This window comes from Podarcis raffonei, chromosome 4 (genome assembly GCF_027172205.1).
Source record: "Podarcis raffonei isolate rPodRaf1 chromosome 4, rPodRaf1.pri, whole genome shotgun sequence".
NCBI classification, from domain to species: domain Eukaryota; kingdom Metazoa; phylum Chordata; class Lepidosauria; order Squamata; family Lacertidae; genus Podarcis; species Podarcis raffonei.
The window spans coordinates 72,275,028-72,297,377 of record NC_070605.1 but is presented as its reverse complement, the minus strand read 5'-3'; the positions used below and the strand labels follow the sequence as shown (position 1 = coordinate 72,297,377).

At 41.2% G+C, this 22,350-nt stretch overlaps 1 protein-coding gene across 1 annotated transcript; it reads right to left on the bottom strand.

Annotated features, from left to right (window-relative positions):
• Window positions 1-682: 682 nt before the first annotated feature.
• LOC128412400 (arylsulfatase D-like) lies at window positions 683-22,306 on the bottom strand. Its single transcript, XM_053385276.1, has 11 exons — window positions 22,292-22,306; window positions 20,199-20,272; window positions 17,487-17,627; window positions 16,942-17,063; window positions 16,371-16,493; window positions 14,919-15,342; window positions 12,218-12,354; window positions 11,414-11,548; window positions 9,706-9,868; window positions 7,824-7,945; window positions 683-2,421 (listed from the first exon to the last, which is right to left on the bottom strand). Exons 1-11 carry the CDS (start codon window positions 22,304-22,306, stop codon window positions 2,045-2,047), a joined length of 1,833 nt encoding a protein of 610 aa, XP_053241251.1. The 3' UTR covers window positions 683-2,044.
• Between the last annotated feature and the right edge of the window lie 44 nt (window positions 22,307-22,350).

Here is a 22,350-nt window from a genome sequence, read left to right as displayed (position 1 = left end):
GCATAAATTACCTCAAGATGTTAGGGTGGAACTGGAAGTGCTGGTCTCCTCCTAAGGCCTAGCATAGTGCCCATATGTGCAAATTTGTGTGTGGGGGGGGGTGCGCGCGGCGGAATAGGGCTACATCGAGCCTATAGGAATCTTTAGTATATTCCATGACTTCATGGACCATGGCCATAGTTTTCTGTTTTTAGGAATTACCAGGTTGTGTGTGTTTTGGGGAAAGAAGTTTCTTTTCTGTTTTTGGTTCTTGGGTAACTAAAAGTCTGTTTAATTTTTTTTCTGTTGAGAACAATTGAAGTACATCTTTCTTCAGAGCTTACCATAGCTTACAAGGTGAGGAGGTGGATAGTTTATTAGATGGTTGACACGTGGAATCAAACACCTTCTACAATGGTGCTAATATAGGACTTTTGTACTGCTTTATACCGTATTTTTTGCTCTATAAGACGCACCAGACCACATGACACACCTAGTTTTTGGAGGAGGAAAACAAGAAAAAAAAATCTGAATCTCAGAAGCCAGAACAGCAAGAGGGATCGCTGCGCAGTGAAAACAGCAATCCCTCTTGCTATTCTGGTTTCTGGGATAGCTGCGCAGCCTGCATTCGCTCCATAAGACGCACAAACATTTCCCCTTTTTAGGAGGGAAAAAATTAGTCTTATAGCGCAAAAAATACGGTTGCCTTGGAACTTGATGTACATAGGTACGTAGGCTTTGTACTAAGTCAGACATTTGGTTCATCTAGCTCAGCGTTGTCTAGAACTTACTGGTTCTCCAGGGTTTTAGATGGAGATATGCCCAGCCCTACTTGGAGACACTAGGAATTGAGCCTGCAACCTTCTTCATGAAGTGCAGCCCTTATGTTTCCGTGTATTTGGACAGCCCCAGGACAGAAGGCACTCAGTCTGTTTATATGCACCTATCAATATTGTGTGAAAGTTTCAATATATTGGGGACAGTTAGGGAAAGAGTTTGCTAAACTTTAGGAAGCTGAATGCTGAATAACACTGGGGAACAAAATTTATGTTGCATTGACACCTGCAGTTGTTCTAACCTAATTTCGACGTGCTGATTTCATATCTGAAGTTGGTTTTGTTCTGTAAGCTCTAGTTATTTTTGCAATTCATATTTTTTCACTTTTCACCATAATCTTTGTTTTTCACAATGCAAGAATTCAATATTTTATTAAACACATAGCCAAAGTAGTACAATATGAGTATAAATGTAAGTGACTTATATAGCATTGAACCTGACATGTATAGCATTGAACCTGACATGTATAGCATTGAAGATGACATGTATTTCTATGTACAGTTGGAGGTATGCAAAGAAAGTATTCCCTTGGGATACAGTCTACTTGAAGAAGCCATGGTCCAATCTGAAAAATACAAATATTTAGGTTACAAAACTACAAAAATTAACTTTACAAAACAATATTTACCATGTGGTTAGGGTAGATCAACGTGTCAGTGTCCACTTATTCCCAGTGTAAATATGACATATCGGCAAAAGTCGGAAATTGAAAGATAACTATAGCATGTACACGAAAATCTATTTCAGATTTGAAATCAGCATTGAAAGAACATATAAGAACAGTTGAAAAACCTCATGCAACAGAAAACGAATTTTTTTTTTGTTCCCCAGTGTAATTAGACTTTGTATCTAATCCTGCAAAGATCTGGTGCAGCCCTGGGGTTTCTCTGCCCATTTGATGCTCCTTGATCCAAATTTGAAGTATAGTACAGACAACACAAGCCAAGACAGTGAGAACAGAGGTCTCCCTGTATAATTTTAGCTGCTCCTTCTCAATTAAGGTTTGAGCAAAGCAGGGATGGAGAGACACTGAGGGGCTGCTGTTTTTAAGAAAACAAGCCAGTAACAAGGAAAAGTGGCACATATGGGTATAACACGGAAACTAACCAACAACAACAAAAACCTCCCACTTCCAATCCCCAGCTGCTTTATGAGAGAAAGCTAAGAATGTCTTGGCTCGTGTTGTCTGTACTAAGAACAGTGTTTCATTGCAAGAGGATTCTTTTTGCTAGCCCACTTTATATGAATGGGTATCACTTTCTTCACTGTCACACCAACAGAACGGGAAGGTCCCACAGCATGGCTGCAGCCATGGTTTCCACATATTGTTTCCAGAAGAGAGCTGCTGTGGGACAGGTGTGAGGGAGCTGCGATGCTCCTCCACAGCTCTGCCTATGTGCTTTAGGACTGTGTGGAACAAGGGCTCCGTGTCCGGTGAAAGAGGCACGGCCTCTGATGGGTCTCTCGAGAGATCAAACAGCAGAGGAGGATCGTGATGTGTTACACCTTCTCCGGAACATGGGCAAAGCCCCTTTTCATAACAGGCTCCTGCGCCTTCGGGGTTGAATATTGGTGTTGTGTAATGAACTTTCCATACTGGACCACCTGGAAGGGAAAGCAAAGCAAAAACACCATGATACAATAACTGTGAAAGTGATGGAACATGACATTCTCTGGAGATTCGGTTTAAATATAATAATTCAAATAGATTTTGTTGATTTGTTCTATGTACAAGGGGAGTCAAGAAAAGTAAGGAGGAAGGGGGTGGGGGAAAAGGGTTGAGTGTGAAAATGAGGGTGCAAAGGGAATTGCAAAAATAAAAGGAGGGAGTAGGAGGCAGGGAAATGGGGGTGAAAATGAAACCAGGGACATCAAAGTCTATGCCGAATAGGAGGGCATGTTGGCTTCATAATGTATTGGAGGCGAAAAGGGTGCTTAGTAGTTGCAAGTTCCCATCATCAAATGCATGAACTAAGATGATTTCATCTCATTTTGTGGACTCCACAAACATGGATGCCATAATAAAAATCCTTATAAAATTATATTTGGCCTGGAGAATTCTCTTTACAAGTTTCTAAATGAGCCACTAATGGGCAATATGATTGTTTTAATTAACTAAAACTGCAACTTGAGACTGCTGCAAAAAAGAAGAAGTATACAACATTCTATAATTTGAGATGCATTAGAATAGTTTTCACAGATTTCTGCACCCTTCCTGTATTTTACTGTGAACATCCCTGTTTCATAGTGGGAAAGGACAAGTCCTAAACTACTTGTGCTCTTCCTAAGTAGAGTTCCTTGATAACCGTTGCTGCAGGAGGGAACTGCTTTTGCCAACACAATCAGCAGTTTCTCACCAATATTTGTTACTTTGTAATTCTTTACTTTCTGGTTTTGTAAATAGAGAAATCCTGCTTTTTTTCTTTATTTTTGTAACTTCATTATCAAATAAACATTTTATATTCTTGATTTCTATATCTGTCTTTCATTATATTAATTAGTTTGGGAATTGTGTGTAGCATCTGTAGATGTTACTGTCAATGTGACTTGTAAGAGCTGGTTCTTTATTGGGAGAAATTTACAAGTTTTTTAAGGGAAAAGCATTTGAGTGCTCTGGAAATCCTGTTAATGAATGTGTGTGTGTAGTATGAACTAGAGATGTGAAGACAGGAGAAGAATTGGAATATCCCCCACCCATTTTTTTCTTCAATTTTTCCATTCCAACCCCTCTGCCTTCATATCACATTTCAGTATAAAGCAGCCTTTGCTGTTTTAATCACACATTCAGTTGCACCAGAGTTGTTGCACCAACTCTGATGTGATACATGCTAATTTTTGTACCTCACACAATACTGATTTTTTTAAAAAAATCACAAACACATCAAATGTGAAGTGTGCCTGCTTGAACTTGTAGGCATTGGCAAAAAAAAATTGACTAAAATTCATGCTCGTTGGAAGAGTGAGGGCTATACAAATGTTGCAAAAGATGTAATACACTGTGGATATGATCAATGAGAGCCAGACAAGAGAAGCAAAGGTGGTGGCCTTTTAAAAATATATTTTGGGTGCCCTAGGCACTTTAACATGACCAAGGGAAAGTAATGAAATGATGTGGGTTGTGTTTTTTTTTTTGTAATTTAAGCCAAAAGGCTATCTTTCAAAAAACAAAGAATTAGACTGAAAGGATGCAGTTGTCTCATCTAAGGAACAGCATGGAACTAAGTAACTGAGTATCCTTTGTTGCATTTTACACACTGCTCAAATATCCCCATAGCATCCCCCTTCCCTTGTACTTTTCTTCACCGTGCCAGGAAAAACAAACCTTGGCTTGCCATCATCAACAAACCATTGATGCCGGTTTGTGCATAATGACAACCTATCTGCTGGTTGGTTTCCTCCCATCATGCTAGTTCATTGTAAACTATAGCTTATTTTAAACCACAGTTCAATGCAGTGGTGGGGAACTCCTAGTCCATGGGCCTAATTAGAATAATCAGACCTGGCAGACCCCCTCATTTGGCCCATGCCATACTGTCTTATCAGACGTCCGTCATGGCATCAAACTCAAAAGAAGAGGAAATGTACTCATACGTGAACTCCTGATCCTTTGCAGCTGTGGGCTGAATTCTTTTTTTAATTCATGCCAGGGCTGCAAAGGAAGAATTGGGTGTACACTCTGAAGCAGCCCATGGAGAGCTGTCCACTTCTCATTTAATGCTACATGCAAAGTAGCTTAATGGCCATGGGTTGAATAAACTTGTAATTCATCTCTGGATTATCTCTTTCAACACTTAGATGGATTGCTGTAGGAAAGAAGCCCTATAACATGGCACAGTATCCAGCCTGTAAATTTCCAAAGAGCTCAGCTCAGTAGGGGTCTGCATAATCTCACCTTCACACTGGGAAGCTGGTAGTTTATTTTAGGTGCCTAGCAATTCAGTCAACATAACAGCTAAAAAACGGCATAGATAGGACCAAGCTCCTTTAGCTCCATCGCTCTCAATGAAAATTAATCTGCTTAAATCCAAGTTCTCCGCATTAGCAGTGTGGAAGATTGGTCTGTTTATAAGGTTAGAGCTGATGCTTGTAGGTGTAACTGAGTTCAGAGTTTGGTGCACTGAAGTCCCATTCCAATGGGGTTTAACTATGATTAAATTATGTACATGATTTAAAAATGTGACCACTTCTTTCTGGATTGAGAGGAACATGCAGAATTCACGACCATGGGCAGAATTATTTCCGCTACAAATGTAAGATTCTGCCTTATACCAAATCAGATGAATGGTCCATCTAGTTCAGTTTTTGTCTGATAAGCCATGGTTTTGTCTGATCATCTTCAAGTCAACTTGGTTCTTTAAGCAAACCATTACTTAGCATTACACATGAACTAGGCCAGTAAGAAGGGAGTTCTATAAAAGTCATCAGAGTCTACAATTTATTTGTTTAAATAAGTGCATCTTCATTATCACTTCATTATTATTATTTTTGGAGATCTATCGGGATCACGCAATCGACAAGGATTGACCAGGAACGCCCGCGATCGACCAGTAGATCACGATCGACCGGTTGGACATCACTGTTCTAGTGTGTTGAAAAGTGGCTCAGAATTTGGTGGAAAATGACTGGTTTCAGAAGGATGATGTGAGGTCAAAAAGCAAGGGAGGATTGTGGTGAATTACTCGCTCTCCAGAACACGGACACAGTCTTCTTCCATAACAAGCACACACCCCCCCGGGTGAAATTTTGGAGTCACATAATAGGCCTTCCAGAGAGCACCACCTTAGAGAAAAGAAACTAAAGATATTCAGTTTCTAGTTGATGAATATGTGGTCCTCCAAACACTTTTTGGAATTCTCACTGGAATGGATGTCAAATTTGTTCACGATAGTTAAACCACTTGGTTCTTCCAACAGAAGATTTTCCAGGACAAGGTATTTGGAGCTGCTTCAGAAGCCTTTACCCTCATACAGCTCTGTCAAAAATGAAGAATTGCTAGTTGCCATGGAAGAACGCTTCTCCACAGGATAGATATGGAATTCTGTTTTTCCGCTCCACAAAACTGTTAGCTCTAAAAATAGCCCTGGTGAGCAGCTATCAGGAAGAGGGAGCCATTTTGGGGAGGTGTTCAACTGTAGCATCAGGATACCTTATAAGGGGCTGAGCCTACCTCATAGAAAAATCTCATCTCCAATATTAAAGATAGATATTTTTAAAAAATGTGTTTATACTGATTAATTGTATCAAGTTTAAGAATGGAAGATAAGAAAGCCCACTGAGTCCAGGAGAGGGTCTTTAAAACAGTGGCCTGCAAACTTCTCTCAGGTGGTCTGTAGTGTGTCTGTGGATGTATGGTTGCATTAAGGACTCAAACTGATTTTTAACTGTTGCTTTCCTTTTTATTTCTTATCTTGTATGCATTTTATTGTATTACAATTTGATTTCTGTGGCATGCAAACTGCAATGCAATAAATTACAATAGGTAAGAAATACAAATATAATTTTTTTAAAAAAAATCACACAGCACTTAATGGTCTGATTAGAATTTTTTTTAAAAAAAAATCAGTGACTTGAAAAAAGAAGAGTAAAGATTAAGGGTAGTATTGAACTAAGCATTCAACTACATTTTTGCACTTGTGTAAAAGAATTTCCACCTTTCTGAAAACACTGTGTTTTTGCATATGGGGGTTATAATACCTGCAGCTGAATCACTTTCAAAATCTGGCATCAAAAGCACTTCGCAATTCTGTGGCTGTGAAGATAGCTACTTTTCAGAAAAATAAGCATTGGAAAAGGAAAGAATAAAATGCATGTTTGTTCAAAGAAAGCTTGGATATCTTTGCCCTCTAGTGGAATATCTTATAATACACATATTCAGCATCTAGTTACCGTATATTCCAACAAACTGGTAAAAAGAAGGACGCTGAATGATGCACACTTCCAGATTAATGCAAGAAGAAGAAGCAGAAGAAGCAGCCTGTTTCTTTATTTGTTTGATATTCTCTAGTTTGGTACAAAGATTAAGCTTGGTACTATTGATTTCTTAATTTTGTTGAATTCCAGACCTGTACTGCCAAAAGAAACCCGTCAAAATTATCAAACCCAACTCCTTCAAAACAGACAAGATCCATCAGGCACAAAATTGTTGTATTCTTGTCATCAGTGCTCAACCCTTACTGCAAGCAAGAGCAATGCTGTGCATGTTTAATCATATGAAAATCCCACCCTGTTCAATGGAGCTTCCTTCAGAGAAGTGTGCATATCTTACTCACCAGCCTGCGGGCGAATAACATTAGCAAGTAATGTTGTTGGTACCCCATGGCCAACTGTGGCTGACTCAACATGTCACCTGACTCAACTTTTGAGAAAGACTTCAGGAGAGAGACATTGTTTTGCCCCCTTTGTGACCCCCCAGACAGTCAGTTCATAGAGAATGGATATACACAGATATAGAATGTCTCGCACATTATTTTGTGTACATTGTGGTTAGTGCGTGAAGATACTCAATGCTCTGATACAGGTTAGCGAGTGTGTGAGCTTGCTATTGGCAACTCACAGGTAGAATCCATTCCAGCTTTTGAGATTTCACCAAGCATTTCCAAAATGTTTTCAATCTTAACCTAGCAGTCATAATAGACAGAAATGGATACTCGATCCAGAAATGGATAATAGGCTACCCAGTACCAAATCCTTATGTTTCTAATAGTGAAATCCATACAGCACAACCTATAGCTTTGAGTGCAGTTGTGTGGACACACCATACATTTAGAGCACATTTAAACTGCATGGCTTGCCCCCAAAGAACCTTGGGAACTGTAGTTTACCCTTCACAGAGCAAAAATCTCCAGCACCTTAATAAACTACAGTTCCCATGATGCACTTTAAATGTATGGTGTGCACACAGTCTGAGAAGCAAGCAAGTTGGTGTCAAGATGCCACACTGAATCATGAGCTACGCATTTTATTTCAGTGACCCAATACCTGATATAAGGAGAATATTTTCTACTCACTCTCTTTCTGGTGCCAGCGCACCGCATGCAAGTACGACCCACAGTAGTGAAACATGAATTCATGCTCTGAGTGCTGCACCGCTCCCTGTAGCAAAGCTATCTGGTTCCTTCCATCAATCACCCTAAGAAAAGTAATAATACATTTAGTAAAGTAGTACTGTACAGCATAGGCCAATGACTGATTCTTTAGCTCATACCTAAGGAACCGCCTCTCGTGGTATGCCCTGTGGAGGACTTTAAGGTCCATAAATAACAACACTTTAGAGGTCCTGAGCCTCAAGGAGGTTAGATTGGTCTCAACTAGAGCCAGGGCCTTTTCAGCACTGGCCCTGACTTGGTGGAACTCTCTGTCACAAGAGACCAGGGCCCTGCGGGATTTGACATCTTTCCACAGGGCTTGCAAGATGGAGCTGTTCTGCCTGGCCTCTGGCTTGGACTCAGTCTGACCCTTTGTATGGGATTTGGTATATAAATTTTCCCTTGGCTTTTTTGCTGGCCCATGTAGGACCAGCATGGATAGCTGGCTCAGGTGAATATCTGATGTTTCCTCCCTTTATGGTCTTGATTTATGGGCTACTATTAGAACGAGGCTGTATTTTAAGCCGTATTTTAATTAACTGTTTTTTTCTATTATGTTTTATTGTAATTTATATTTGGTGTTAGCCGCCCTGAGCCTGGCCCTGGCCAGGGAGGGTGGGGTATTTATTATTATTGTTGTTGTTGTTGTTGTTGTTGTTGTTGTTGTTGTTGTTGTTGTTGTTACTGCTATTACTACTACATACATTTCAGGGCAAAATGTACCAGGATAGAAGGAAGGGGGGAAAGAAAGAGGATACAGGATTTACAGGATCCTCTCTGTGCTGCCATATTTCCCGTAAGAGTCCTTATTCTGCCTTAGGAGTTGCGCTAGTCTTGGCACTATCCGTTTTTCCATTTAATTGAATGAACAGTTTTCAGTCAGGCAAATGCATAAGGTAATACTCATCACCAGATGAGCCAACTTCCACTCACATAAGACGCCTTCCCCTTGTCTTGCCCCCTTCTCCTACCAACTGCAGCATTCTATCCATCCTCCAGAATCCAATCTGGATGGTTGGTGGACCCACTGGAGTAGAGGTGGTGAGCTGAGGTAGTCAGGCAAGCAGAAGTCCATTGTGCAATTGATCAGGCATAACGATGTCAACCATATGTCCCAAATTCCTACCTATTGGGCAGCTTCCAACAAATTTAAACACAATACAACATCAAACATTAAAAACATCCCTGAACAGGGCTGCCTTCAGATGTCTTCTAAAAGTCAGATAGTTGTTTATTTCCTTGACGAGAGGGAGTTCCACAGGGTGGGCACCACTACCGAGAAAGCCCCCTGCCTTCTATTTAAATATGTGGTCTTTTTACATAAAATGTAAAGAAAGTACATTTGATTTTATATTTTACAAAGACTGGGATAGCTCAGTTGGTAGAGCATAAGATTCTTAATCTCAAGGTCATAATTTTGAGCCCATTTGAAATGGAGAAAAGGGGAGGGGAATCCTAAAATATTAAACACTGTTGGGAAAATAAAAAAACACATTGATGTGGAGATGATATTCCACCATTGCAGGGGGTTGGACTAGATGATCCTTTCAACTCTACAATTCTATGATTCGACAAGCTTTTGCCCTTATATGGAGAAATCCACTTGAATTTAACAGGCCAGCATATTTTTAAAATGCAATCTTTACAGAATACCTGTAGATGAAATCACTTAAGATGTTTCCGGATTAAAACATGTCAGAAAGCCAAGCAAATGGATGAGGCTATGGACAACATAACATTTTTGCAAATTTTAATGGCTAAAATCCAAATCGTCTTGATCTACATTCAGATTGGTATTCTGTACCTGTCTTGTGGGATGGATGCCCCAGCCAAGTGAGCCACTGTGGGGAAAATATCCAGAAGACTTATTGGTTCATCTATAACACTGCCAGCAGGGACTATCCCTGGCCACCGAACTATTCCAGGCACACGGATTCCTCCTTCCCAGCCTCCCATACCTTTTCCACCTGCCAAAGAAGAAGTAATAGAAGAGAAAGATAATTACAATTCATGAGCTGAATGTTGTAGTTCAGTGTGGAGATCGTCAGAGTGGAGATCAGCTGTTAAATGCATTTTTAAAAACCTAGAGCCCAGCATGAATAATGAAGGAACACACATATTGATAAAGAGGATGCGCAGGCTCTTGACATAAATAAGTTCGTATATATAACTGCCCAAGCTTTAAGACTGATATCCAAGGCACTGTTTTGTGATCCACCTATGAAAGCAGTAAGCTTGGCGAATATCAGGGATCTCCCATATCTGTGATGGTCAAGATGAATTCATAAGTCCCCCACTCTTTGGCCATTTAAGAAATCCTAAAGACTTGGGGGATGGGGATCCAGGTGGTTTTATGGATGTTCTATTTAAGAACAGTTTTAAGCCACTGATGCTATTATTTTTTAACCACTATTTAGAAGGGCAATGACAGGCCTAGACAGCATCTTGAGAAGTAGAGACATCACCTTGCCAACAAAGGTTCGTATAGTTAAAGCTATGGTTTTCCCAGTAGTGATGTATGGAAGTGAGAGCTGGACCATAAAGAAGGCTGATCGCCGAAGAATTGATACTTTTGAATTATGGTGCTGGAGGAGACTCTTGAGAGTCCCATGGACTGCAAGAAGATCAAACCTCTCCATTCTGAAGGAAATCAGCCCTGAGTGCTCACTGGAAGGACAGATTGTGAAGCTGAGGCTCCAGTACTTTGGCCACCTCATGAGAAGAGAAGACTCCCTGGAAAAGACCCTGATGTTGGGAAAGATGGAGGGCACAAGGAGAAGGGGGCGACAGAGGACGAGATGGTTGGATAGTGTTTTTGAGGTTACCAGCATGAGTTTGACCAAACTGCGGGAGGCAGTGGAGGACAGAGGTGCCTGGCGTTCTCTGGTCCATGGGGTCACGAAGAGTCGGACACGACTAAACGACTAAACAACAACAACAAAATGTTATGTCATAATGATTTGTTGCAACCCACTTTGGGAGCCATGGGACGCGGGTGGCGCTGTGGTCGAAACCACAGAGCCTCTTGGGCTTGCCAATCAAAAGATCGGCGGTTCGAATCCCGCGACGGGGTGAGCTCCCGTTGCTTTGTCCCTGCTCCTGCCAACCTAGCAATTCGAAAGCACATCAAAGTGCAAGTAGATAAATAGGTACCGCTCCGGCGGGAAGGTAAATGGCGTTTCCGTGTGCTGCTCTGGTTCACCTGAAGCGGCTTAGTCATGCTTGCCACATGACCCGGAAGCTGTATGCTGGCTCCCTCGGCCAATAAAGCAAGATGATAGCCACAACCCCAGAGTTGGTCACGACTGGACCTAATGGTCAGGGGCCCCTTTACCTTACTTTGGGAGCCAGTCAACGTGCCTTTGTAGTAGCATTATATGTTTGTAATTCAGAAGCCCAGTTTGCCCTCTCAAAGCTTTGTTCTGTACGCATGGAAGTTTCCAGACACACAGGCATATTGAAGTACAGTAATCTATACAAGGGCATGGAGAATTGAAGGAAAGCTGCCTTACCTTTGTATATACCGTTCCAGCCACCTAGCTGGGTAATACCCTCTCTAGCCTCCAAAAAGCCGCCGTGGTCAGAAGTAAAGTAAGTAAAAGTGTTGTTCCTCAAGCCCTCTTTGTCAACAGCAGCAAGAATTTTCCCTGCAGAGTTGGATGAATCACAAGAGTTAATTTTAAGCCAAATACTTGGGTTCAGGATACCTCAAGGACTGCAGAATCCTTTATATCCCTGCCCGATCACAGATGTCTTTTGGGATTCAAGGCTCATATACCTCAGAAGATAGGCACTTAATATTGTGGGCCCAGTTTTATGGTGCCCCCTTCCATCTGAGGTCAGGCAGGCCTCCTCCCTGTTGCACTTCCGGCATCTAATGAAGATTTAAAAATAATAATAATTCCAGATAGTATTTTAACTGGTGATTTGATTTCATAGTTTTAACTGGTTTTTATTTTTTGCATTGTATCTTTGTAAACTGCTTTTAGATACTATTGTAGTTAAGCAGCATATAAATTGTTTCTATAAAATATAAATAAATAAGCTTGTAAAATCAATATAGAGAGGATTATCTGTCATTTCCAGATGTTGAAATGACATTGCCACAGTTTCAGGAAGTGTTTCAAGGAACTGATGACAGGGAAGGGGAGTTATCAGATTTATGAATCTCTGTTCTCCAGTGCTAAGCTGAACGCTACAGTCAGTTGAAAGACAACAAGGAAGTTACAAATTCAGGAAAAAGAAGAAGAAAAGGTCCAAGGAAGGCTACTACTTTGGTTCTTTGACAAATATCAATAACCACAAGTGCTACTCACCCACCATCCAGTCCATTTCCTCTACATTGTCTCCATATAAACCATGACTGCTTTTTCCATGAAACGTCTTTGTGGTGAAACAGGGTGTGTGGACGTGTAACAAAGAAACAAAGAGGAGGAACGGTCCTTGTTTGTTTCTGGGGGAAAAAATGTTTAAAAATGTTGTTTTAAAACAACAACAAAAGCATCCATTAGCTATGTGGAATTCATAGCTGAGCAAAGATCTGAACAGATACAGACACAGAGACCTTTCCATACACACTAATGAGATTGAAATGTTACAAAAGGAGTAGGTTTTAGCCCATTCAGCCAGTCATTATTATCACCACCATTACCATGCTTCATGGTCATTGTTATGATAAGCAGTGACTGCCAGACTGAAATGCTGTGAGCTGCTGAGTTTCCTATTGACTGCCAACCTAAAACTCTGAGCAACTGCATTTGGCAAAGCTTATGAGTTGCATACTTAAAGCATGGGAATTGCTGATCCTAAATTTGTTGTGTTGGCTGTACCACATGCTTACATTTACACACATAGTCAGGCACTTCAGCACATGTGAACATCAATGAAGCTGTAAGAGCCTTTTCAGATACCCAATAGGTAAGAACTTTGTAATCGATCTTGATTTTCTAGGAGTGTTGCAGCTCCACTGCTTTCCCCCTTGTGGATTATATTGTTTTCTTTCTTTAGACTAGGAGTATGTATGTAATAAGATATTGGTTTAAATGCACCCTTGATGCTATATTTGTGCTGCACCATATCAGTCAACCTACAACTTACTATTAATTTTCTTTGCAATTTTATCATACATGGATGCTTCTCTTAAGTGTCCAGAGAAATTTCTGATGTAGTGGGAAGAAACTGTTTAAAGACATTTTCTGTAACAAAGTGCTCAGTCTGGCTCCTGCCAAACTTCCCACCTTCAATAAGCATCTTTTAGGGTCATGTATGAAGTACACAGGGACGCGGGTGGCGCTGTGGGTAAAAGCCTCAGCACCTAGGGCTTGCCGATCGAAAGGTCGGCGGTTCGAATCCCCGTGGTGGGGTGCGCTCCTGTTGTTCGGTCCCAGCACCTGCCAACCTAGCAGTTCGAAAGCACCCCCGGGTGCAAGTAGATAAATAGGGACCGCTTACTAGCAGGAAGGTAAACGGCGTTTCCGTGTGCGGCTCTGGCTCGCCAGAGCAGTGATGTCACGCCGGCCACGTGACCCGGAAGTGTCTCCGGACAGCGCTGGCCCCCGGCCTCTTGAGTGAGATGGGCACACAACCCTAGAGTCTGTCAAGACTGGCCCGTACGGGCAGGGGTACCTTTACCTTTACCTTTATGAAGTATACACAAGCTCTTACATGTATAATAATGGGAGCTATAGTCCAACAACATCTTGAGGGCACATTGACAATCCTTCCACAATACCAGATTGTTTATTTTATTTACATTGAAGGTCAAAATAGATGATGATGATGATGATGATGATGATGATGATGATGATGATATTCAACTACTTTATACATAGTTGTTGTGAAAGAGTCACAACAAGAATAATGTACACTCAACACTCTGAACACACAATAGGACTTTATGGGTATTATTACCCTTATGCTTGCTGCCAGTGGTTCAGCCCAAATTAGTGAAGAACTTTGGGTAGAATTCAAATCACACTCTTTAAATTGTTCTGTCTGCGCAAGCATTTCAGTTTGCCAGATGGAACAATCCCCCCTCTCCTCCCCATGCACTGTTCTGAGTTCTCCAGACTCCTGAACCAATTTTGGGGGACATCTAAGAGAAGGGAATCCTGTTGCACCAGTGGAGAGAAATCCTTGCAGAAGATTTCGGTTGATGAAGTTTCTTAGGGAAATCCAACCCAGTATGTTTACAAGTTGCACACTTCTCTCTTATACACTTAATTTAATGAATGTCTGAGCCCAATCAAAGCGCAAAGGAAAATTCACATTTCACACACATAGTTTCTTTTACCACATGCACACAGTTGAACATGTGGACACCTTGGCTGAGATGTACCAATACTTCAGCAAGGTACCCAGATCCTAAATCAGAGCTTTGCAAACTGTGTGTCACGATACGTTAGTACAGGGGTCAGCAAACTTTTTCAGCAGGGGGGCGGTCCACTGTCCCTCAGACCTTGTGGGGGGCTGGACTATATTTTGAAGGGAAAAAAATGAATGAATTCCTATGTCCCACAAATAACCCAGAGATGCATTATAAATAAAAGCACACATTCTACTCATGTAAAAACATGGTGATCCATGACCATCCATGGGCCAGATTTAGAAGGTGATTGGGCTGGATCTGGCCCCCGGGCCTTAGTTTGCCTACCCATGTGTTAGTGTGTCGGCTGCAGTGTGCAGGTGTGTCGTGCGAACACTCCCCATGGTCCTCCCGGGGCTGGAAAGGGGTTAGTTTAACCTCCCGTTTGCTAGTAAAACTGAATTACTGTGTCGCGGAATGATGCAAAACTGAATTACTGTGTCGCAAAATGAAGCATAAAAAGTTTGGAAAGCTCTGTCCTATAAGTTTGTATCAATGCAACATCATCTGAAAAACATGCCACTGAGCAATGCAGTGATTTGACACACTAGTAAAGGTAGTCTTAACTCTATCCTAAGCACGGACGACAAAGGTTTCAAAATCAGTCCACTCCTCAAAATCTGAAAAGCAGTTAAATAATTTTAATGGGTTACCGTTTAATAAATGAGGTTGACTCTTTCAATATCCTGGAGGCAGCATTTTCCAGCTTTATTGGCTGCTGAGTAATGATGTGATCTCTCAACATGATGCAGTTCCAGTATCTTACAAATCCATAATTGGCAAACCAGGAGATGAAAAATAGGATACCACATGAAGCAGTGAAGGCAATTATTTTCCATTTCACATAGAACAAACCAGTAGTTCTTCCCAGCACAAGAGTGAACACCAAAAGAGCTGCCATCTGGGTGTAAAACCAATACGTAGCTTGCAGCTGGACATTCATCTCAGGATCCTTATTAGCCTGGCATTCATTCACAAGTGTAAAAGGGGTGCCATAGAAGTAATCAAAGCCATGGTTTAAAGGGTGGTGGCAGTGGTCATTGTGGGATTCACAGTTCATGCCTTGGTGCCATTTTCCTGAAAAGATAAACAATGATAGCTAAAGAAACCATGAATCCTGTAAATTACCAATAAGCAACTTAATACACTTAATATTTATACTGGAAAAATATAGGCAAACCCTGTCCTCCGTTCAAAATAGCTTGCCCCCTTGATTCTGCCTGCTCACCCTCTAATTTATTTTATTAATTTTTTAAAAAGTTTTTATTTATACTTTTCAAGTTTATACATTTCATTAATTTTACAATCAATTTGACATTTCAAAATTTAACTTCCTTCCCCCTCTTTCTGCGGTTCCTTAAATTTATTTTTCAATATCTTCTGCATATCCAAATTCATTTAACTTCCCCATTTAATTATCTACTGTAAATATATACTCTTATAAAAATTCAGGTTATTACAACAATCCTGCTAATGTTTTTATCTGTTTACAATTTATCTTTAATATTCAATAAAGCGTTTCCATTCTTTTATAAACAGTTTGTTATCTTGATTTCTTATTCTTCCGGTAAGTTTCGCCATTGCTGCATATTCCGTAAGTTTTCGTATCCATTCTTCCTTTAGTGGGACTTCTGCTTCTTTCCACTTTTGGGCATTGTTGCTGCTGTAGTAGCATACAGTGGTACCTCGGGTTACATACGCTTCAGGTTACATGTGCTTCAGGTTACAGACTCCAATAACCCAGAGATAGTACCTCGGGTTAAGAACTTTGCTTCAGGATGAGAACAGAAATCGTGTGGCGGCAGCGTGGCAACAGCGGGAGGCCCCATTAGCTAAAGTGCTTCAGGTTAAGAACAGTTTCAGGTTAAGAACGGACCTCTGGAACGAATTAAGTACATGACCAGAGGTACCACTGTACAGTACATAAATAAATTTCTATACGATTTAGGTAGTTCTGTCCCAATAATTTCTTTTGCTTACCCTCTAATTTAACTTCATCAGCTGGAGACCCCAAGAAGGCAGTGACAACCATGAAATTTTTGATCAAACTGAAGCTCAGATGTGTCAGTGAAAAATGGAAGGAATATGTCAATGTGATACTGTACCTACAAGGCCCGTGGTGTAGCCCTGTTGCTGTAATAACTTAGCAAATGTTGTTTCATTCGTGGGGAGTCCTCCAGAAGCACCAGTACGCGCGAAGACACGGGGGTCATGTCTGGACACCATACCTAACATGTAAAAGGAATTGGGGGCAAGAGCCTTAGTATAAGTGGCAGCTGCTATCACATTGACTTGGCTGGGCTGCGGTTAATTAACTCTTCAGGTCAGGCAGGGTTCCCTCCCAGCCCAACCAGGAGATGATGGGGATTGAACCTGGAAACCTCTGCATGCAACACAGTTGTGCTACCACTGGGTACAGACTTGTGCCTGTGTGAAAAGACTCCTAGAGTCTTGTGCTGCATGATAGCTGGCCAGGAGGTGTGACTGACAGGATCTTGTCATGCTAGGTCCAGCTATGCAAAAAATGCACGCACAACTGCAGAGCCCTGAAAGAGGTCTTTGTATGTGTGTGCATGTGCTTCTCCCTCCCCCCGATCTGCATCAGGGCTGGTTATCGCTTAGGGTAATCCTCTGTGCACCCAAACACCAGCCAACCATTTAAAGAGAATGCCAAACCTGATCTGATGGGGTATCTGCCAGTCAGAAAAGCTGCTCTGCTTGGGGTACAAAGCGAAGCTGCAGCAATCTGCTGAGTAAGCTTCACTCCTTCCCTTGCTAGCTGGTCAATATTAGGAGTCCTAATATGTAGAACAAAGAGATACTTTAGTTTGGGAATACTGTATGGTCCCCTGTCATTTGCAGAAACCTTTTCGTGAAGCCTTTCTTGGGTCGCAGCTCCATCTTGAGGGCTGCAGAGGCAACAAAGGGTTTATTTAGAAATTGTATCAAACACTTACTAAAAAAATTCTCTAGGCTGTAGAGATGAAACCATAGAAGCAATATGGTTAAATTGCATGACCCAAATCATCAGGCTCTAGTAATGTAGTGACACTGTACAAAACTGTGATTTACACTGTGGTGGTTAATTGAACAAGGAGCCTTTGGGGTGAATAGGAGCTGCCCCCAAAAGCAAAAGGTGGGCCTGGGGAGGAACAGGACGAGTGGTGCAACTTTGTGGGTGGGGCTGAGTGCATGATCTCAAGTCACAAAATGACACTTACTTGAGTGTGTCGTTACCAAAGCATCCCAAATCACCATAGCCAAGGTCATCCGCCATTATCAACAAAACGTTGGGTCTTGACACGGCCGCATCCCACATTTGGGGAAATAGGGAGGAAACTAGCAAAATCGCTAGACTGCATCTACATAAACAACCACCAAAACAACAGGATCAGAATTTTCTAAGGCTGGATTATCTGCGATTGTGGTGGGGAAGAGAGATAATTTTTAGTGGAAGGGTTGTAGGAGCTCAATAACAGAGCAAATGGTTTCTGTGCTAATGGTTCCAGGTTTGGGTCACATCCACATCATACATGCAAAGTACATGGCGTCTCCCAAAGAATTTTGGGAAGGCAGTTCCTGGCATCTCCAGCTGGTGCTAAGAAAGACTCCTGTCTGAAACCCTTAAGAACTGCTGACTGTAAAAGAAAACACACAAGAAGCAAAGAATGCTTCACCATCTTTTCACTGAAAGTCCTGCCTTTCGATATGAATGGGTATAAACTTTATATTGCTTGATATGAGTTTGGATAGGAATGTTTATGCCCTTGCAAAGTAGAGAAAATAGATACTGTGGGACATGTCTTATTTTGTTGTTCCTTCCACCGTGAAATCCACCACCATTTTATTAATCCACTTTTACAAAGTATACCAGGAAGATCTGAAGTGTTTTATATCAATTATCTTTTGCCTGACCAGTTTCCCGAGATCACTGCCAAGGTAGCTAGTTTTTGTGTGGCAACAATAGCTTGTCGGCACAAGATCTTGTCTTAATTTTAGAATTATTAACACCTTACCCTGTTTTTTTTATTAAAAAACATTTTAATATAATTATTTTATATTTCCCCTTGCTTTTTAATTTCTTACATTGTTTTAAACTTCACATGTAATAGTATACTTAATTTATTTTATTGTGGCTTGCTGTCTTCTTATCTTCTGTACTGGTCATTGACTGAAATAAAAAAGTGTTGATATGAGAGAGAGGGAGAGGAAGAGGGAGAGGGAGAGAGAAAATCTTGCTTTAGGGTTTCTTGAACGTGACCTGAATGTCCCTTAACTGAAGGAACATGTTTTGAGTTCTTCCAACTTATGGCATGATGGGGTGTGTGATGATGATAATGTAAAGTTTGTTTTAGAGTTAAAGTCATGCCCTTTACCCCTGATACTATGGAATAGGTTTTTAGTCTTTATCATGAGGTAAGGCATCTGCAGACCTTGTAGTAGGTGATCATATTTAAAATTCCCCCGTGTTTTTAGTTATAGCTACTAACTTTCCTTATAGTTATTTCCATACCCCATCCACTACCCAAACAGTAGGAATAAGGAATAGACATGACCCCCCATATTCAGACCCCATTATGGTGCTGAGGGGTCCGTTTTGCTCAGGTATACAAGGCATACCATTCCCCACTTACCACCCCAATGTGATTGTTCCCCCACCTCAACCAATAAATAAATGCATTACAACTTCACTAAGAAACACACTTTATAGTACATTGTGTATGCACATGTTTGTCCCCATTTTAGCTACCCCCAATTTCTGTGATGTGTCAATTTCCCACGACCATAAAATTCTTCTACGAATCAAATGACAGACATCTATAGAATAAATCTGGCATGTACAGCACAATGGACTTTAACAAAAAAAAGTTACAACCACAAACTCTAAAACCACAATGAATTAAGTATACCAGTGCTCTGGGGAGTAACACTGACATATTTAAAAAGTACTCAACACAAGTAGCATTTTCGCTGTGTTATTTACTGATTTGCATGTTTAAAGAGAGGCATTTTTAGAGCCGTTGCAGCATTATTTATGTATTCAAGTGCATACAATCCCATCCCCCTCAGACGCAACAAAACTTACTTGAATAGGGTGTGGCGTTTGCCCTCCTAGGTGGGTCATAAGGAAAGGGTTAAATGAGTGTGAAGTGATTGGCCAGTGGGAACCCCAGGGGAGGAGTCAGAGTTAGAGCTGGAGTTGTGTGGAAGTCAGTTGGGAGTTGGAGAAGGAAGAGGGAGGATAAGTCTGTGGGTTGGTTGAGTTTTGATGTGAGAGAGTGAGAGAAACTGATAGGAGGAGTCAGATAGACAGTTGGGATAATCAGTTAGCAGTTATTAGGAAGCTATAGGCTAGTATAGAAACTAAGGATAAGAAACTGACAAGAAAAATTATCTGAAACCATAAACTTGTCCATGCTTATAAAATAAACTTGATTATTTGTTTTAATGTTAACAACTGTCTGGACTTAGTGTGTACCCGAGAGAAACGGGTTGGTGGCAGCGGGGAAGCAATCACAGTGGTGGCACAGGGATCAATAGACTGTCAAACGTCTGGGGACTCTGTGTGATCGCCACATAGGGCTTCAATGGGACACAGTACTGAAGAAATCTTAGAAGTTAACCACTTGCTACATTCCCTTAGTGTTTCAAAAATATAGCTCAGTCTTGGTCAGAAAACTGCCCTGCATACTGTAGTTACTTCCACATTCACCACCAATCAACCGGACATCAGGGAACAGAGAGATTATTTTAATTCTGTCTGGGTTTGCCTGCACAGAGTGCAGGGTCACAATGGGAAATATGCTGTCTAGCCATTGCTACAAATACCAGAAAGCACTGGAAAAACTAATTGGCAAGGATCAGCATTAGTTGCTATTTAAAATATAGAAAGAGAATGATTCCTTTTTCAAAAAGGAATGCTTTCCACTTACCTGGAGAGCCTAATCTTCAATTTGTGATCCATCCCCAGTCCTCTAGGCGTTTGGAGGTGATATAGTGGGAACAACTGTCAGGCTTTGTCTTCTTTTTTGACAGCTCGCAAGGCTGTTTTCCCAACCATCTGCTTACTTAATAGCTTGCCAAGTAAATCGGTGGATTGTGAAACAAGATGGCTATTACAAATTGACACGAACCCTTGAGCAGCTACAGACAAAGTCCACTCTTGGAAAGCAATCACTGTTATGCTTTTCAACTGCTCTAGTGGCCTTTATAGCAGCTTCTGTTGCACCCAATCACTCAGAGAAAAACCTTCACCGTGCCAACAGGAAGTTTCGTTCCTGAAGCAAGTAGGATTTTATTATATTTTGTTTCCTCTCTTCTTTTTGCTCACAATCCCAAATTTCCAGACAGCTGAAAAATATATATATATTTTCTCAGCTCACATTACATTCAAAGCAGTGCTCTTTTTTTTTAAGGGAAAAATGGTGCTGGTACACAGCATGAAGTTGTTGCAGTAAGTGCCACTGGGGTGTGTGCCAGTACTACATATCCTTGAGTACCCCTAGGAAAAAAAGCACTGATTCTAAGAAAGGTACAATCACTAAAGGAAAAATAGGGATGCCTATGGCAACCTACAAAAGATTTTCTTTTGTGTGTGTGTGTGTCATGGGCTTTTGTGGGCCAGTATAAACACAGAGCTGATCAGAAGGTCGGCGGTTGCTGATCAGAAGGTCGGCGGTTTGAATCTCTGCAACGGGGTGAGTTCCCATTGCTTGGTCCCTGCTCCTGCCCACCTAGCAGTTTGAAAGCACGTCAAAGTGCAAGTTGATAAATAGGTACTGCTCTGGCGGGAAGATAAACAGTGTTACCGTGTGCTGCTCTGGTTCACCAGAAGTGGCTTAGTCATGCTGGCCACATGACCCGGAAGCTGTAGCCAGCTCCCTCAGCCAGTAAAGCGAGATGAGCGCCCCAACCCCAGAGTTGTCTGCAACTGTACCTAACGGTCAGGGGTCCCTTTACCTTTTTAAGGAGTCTCAAAGTGGCTAACAATCTCCTTGCCCTTCTTCCCCACAACAAACACTCTGTGAGGTGAGTGAGGCTGAGGAAAAGAGGAAGTGTGAATAAACCCAGAGCCCCAAAATTTGTGGAAGGACAAACAAATATTATGGTGGAATGAGGTGGGATGGAGAATAAAATGGGAGTATCCTGGGAGAAGGAATCTTGTGCAACAGAATCTTCTCATTCCATGCACCCACTAAATCTGTTTTAGGGATTCTCCAAACTCTCTGGAGCAGGTTTGGGGAAGGTGCAGGGCATGGGCAGAAGAAGAAGCAGGAGGAACTGTCCTATTGCACAAGCAGAAATGGGTTGGAGGAACATAGGACATTGTGTAAAGTTCCACTTGTGAATGGATGAGTGCACCATCTGTGGAAAAATCCATTTTTTCCTTTACAATTAGAAATATGCCCCCCCTGCCAGCCACTATACTGCTTCTAACAGCCTCCCATAGTCAAAGGGAATACAGAAGCTATGAAAAGTTTACACAGAGAGTTGTTAGGAACATAAATATGACAAGGAAATGCTTTGTGGCTTGAGCCTGACTGAATGAGGTTGGCTATCAATCTCAATAAATACAGGCAACAACTCTGGCTTCTAAAACCAGAGTATTGCTTTTTCCTTTGCCAAGTAATTTGCTAAAGGATATATAAGTCACAGCAGTAAAGGAACAGAAGCGAAAGTTGGCAGGCCTATAGAGGTTGGTAGAAGCATACAGGAAATGTCATCTATGTCACACTCCAATCAGAAACAAGATTTTTCATTCTTTTGCAACAGCCATATTTTGGAGACATACTTTCTCATTTTTCTCTCCAAACCTCTAAAATGCAACTATGTGTTCTCTCCATGTTTTCAAAGTGCTAACCAAATGTTCTAACCAGTGCTAAATCTCATTATACAGTCCTAAAATCAGTGATATTAACTGAAACATATATTTTATTCAATTTAATTCATGATCAAATACCCCAAAAGCAAAATATCAGTCAATATTAGTACTGCAAAAATGGACACTGATCTCCAAAAGCCTTACTTCCAGCATAATCATGAGTATGTCTGCTCACAAGCCAGTCACATTCTGTTCAAGGGAGT

Bases quoted from the DNA above. Each gene is read 5' to 3' on its own strand.
- LOC128412400 (XM_053385276.1), bottom strand. The intron at 17,628-20,198 runs GTAAGTGGAAAG...TTGTTTATGTAG, and splicing joins TTGAAGATTAGGCTCTCCAG to ATGCAGTCTAGCGATTTTGC. The intron at 16,494-16,941 runs GTTTGGCATTCT...TTTACATGTTAG, and splicing joins CAGATACCCCATCAGATCAG to GTATGGTGTCCAGACATGAC.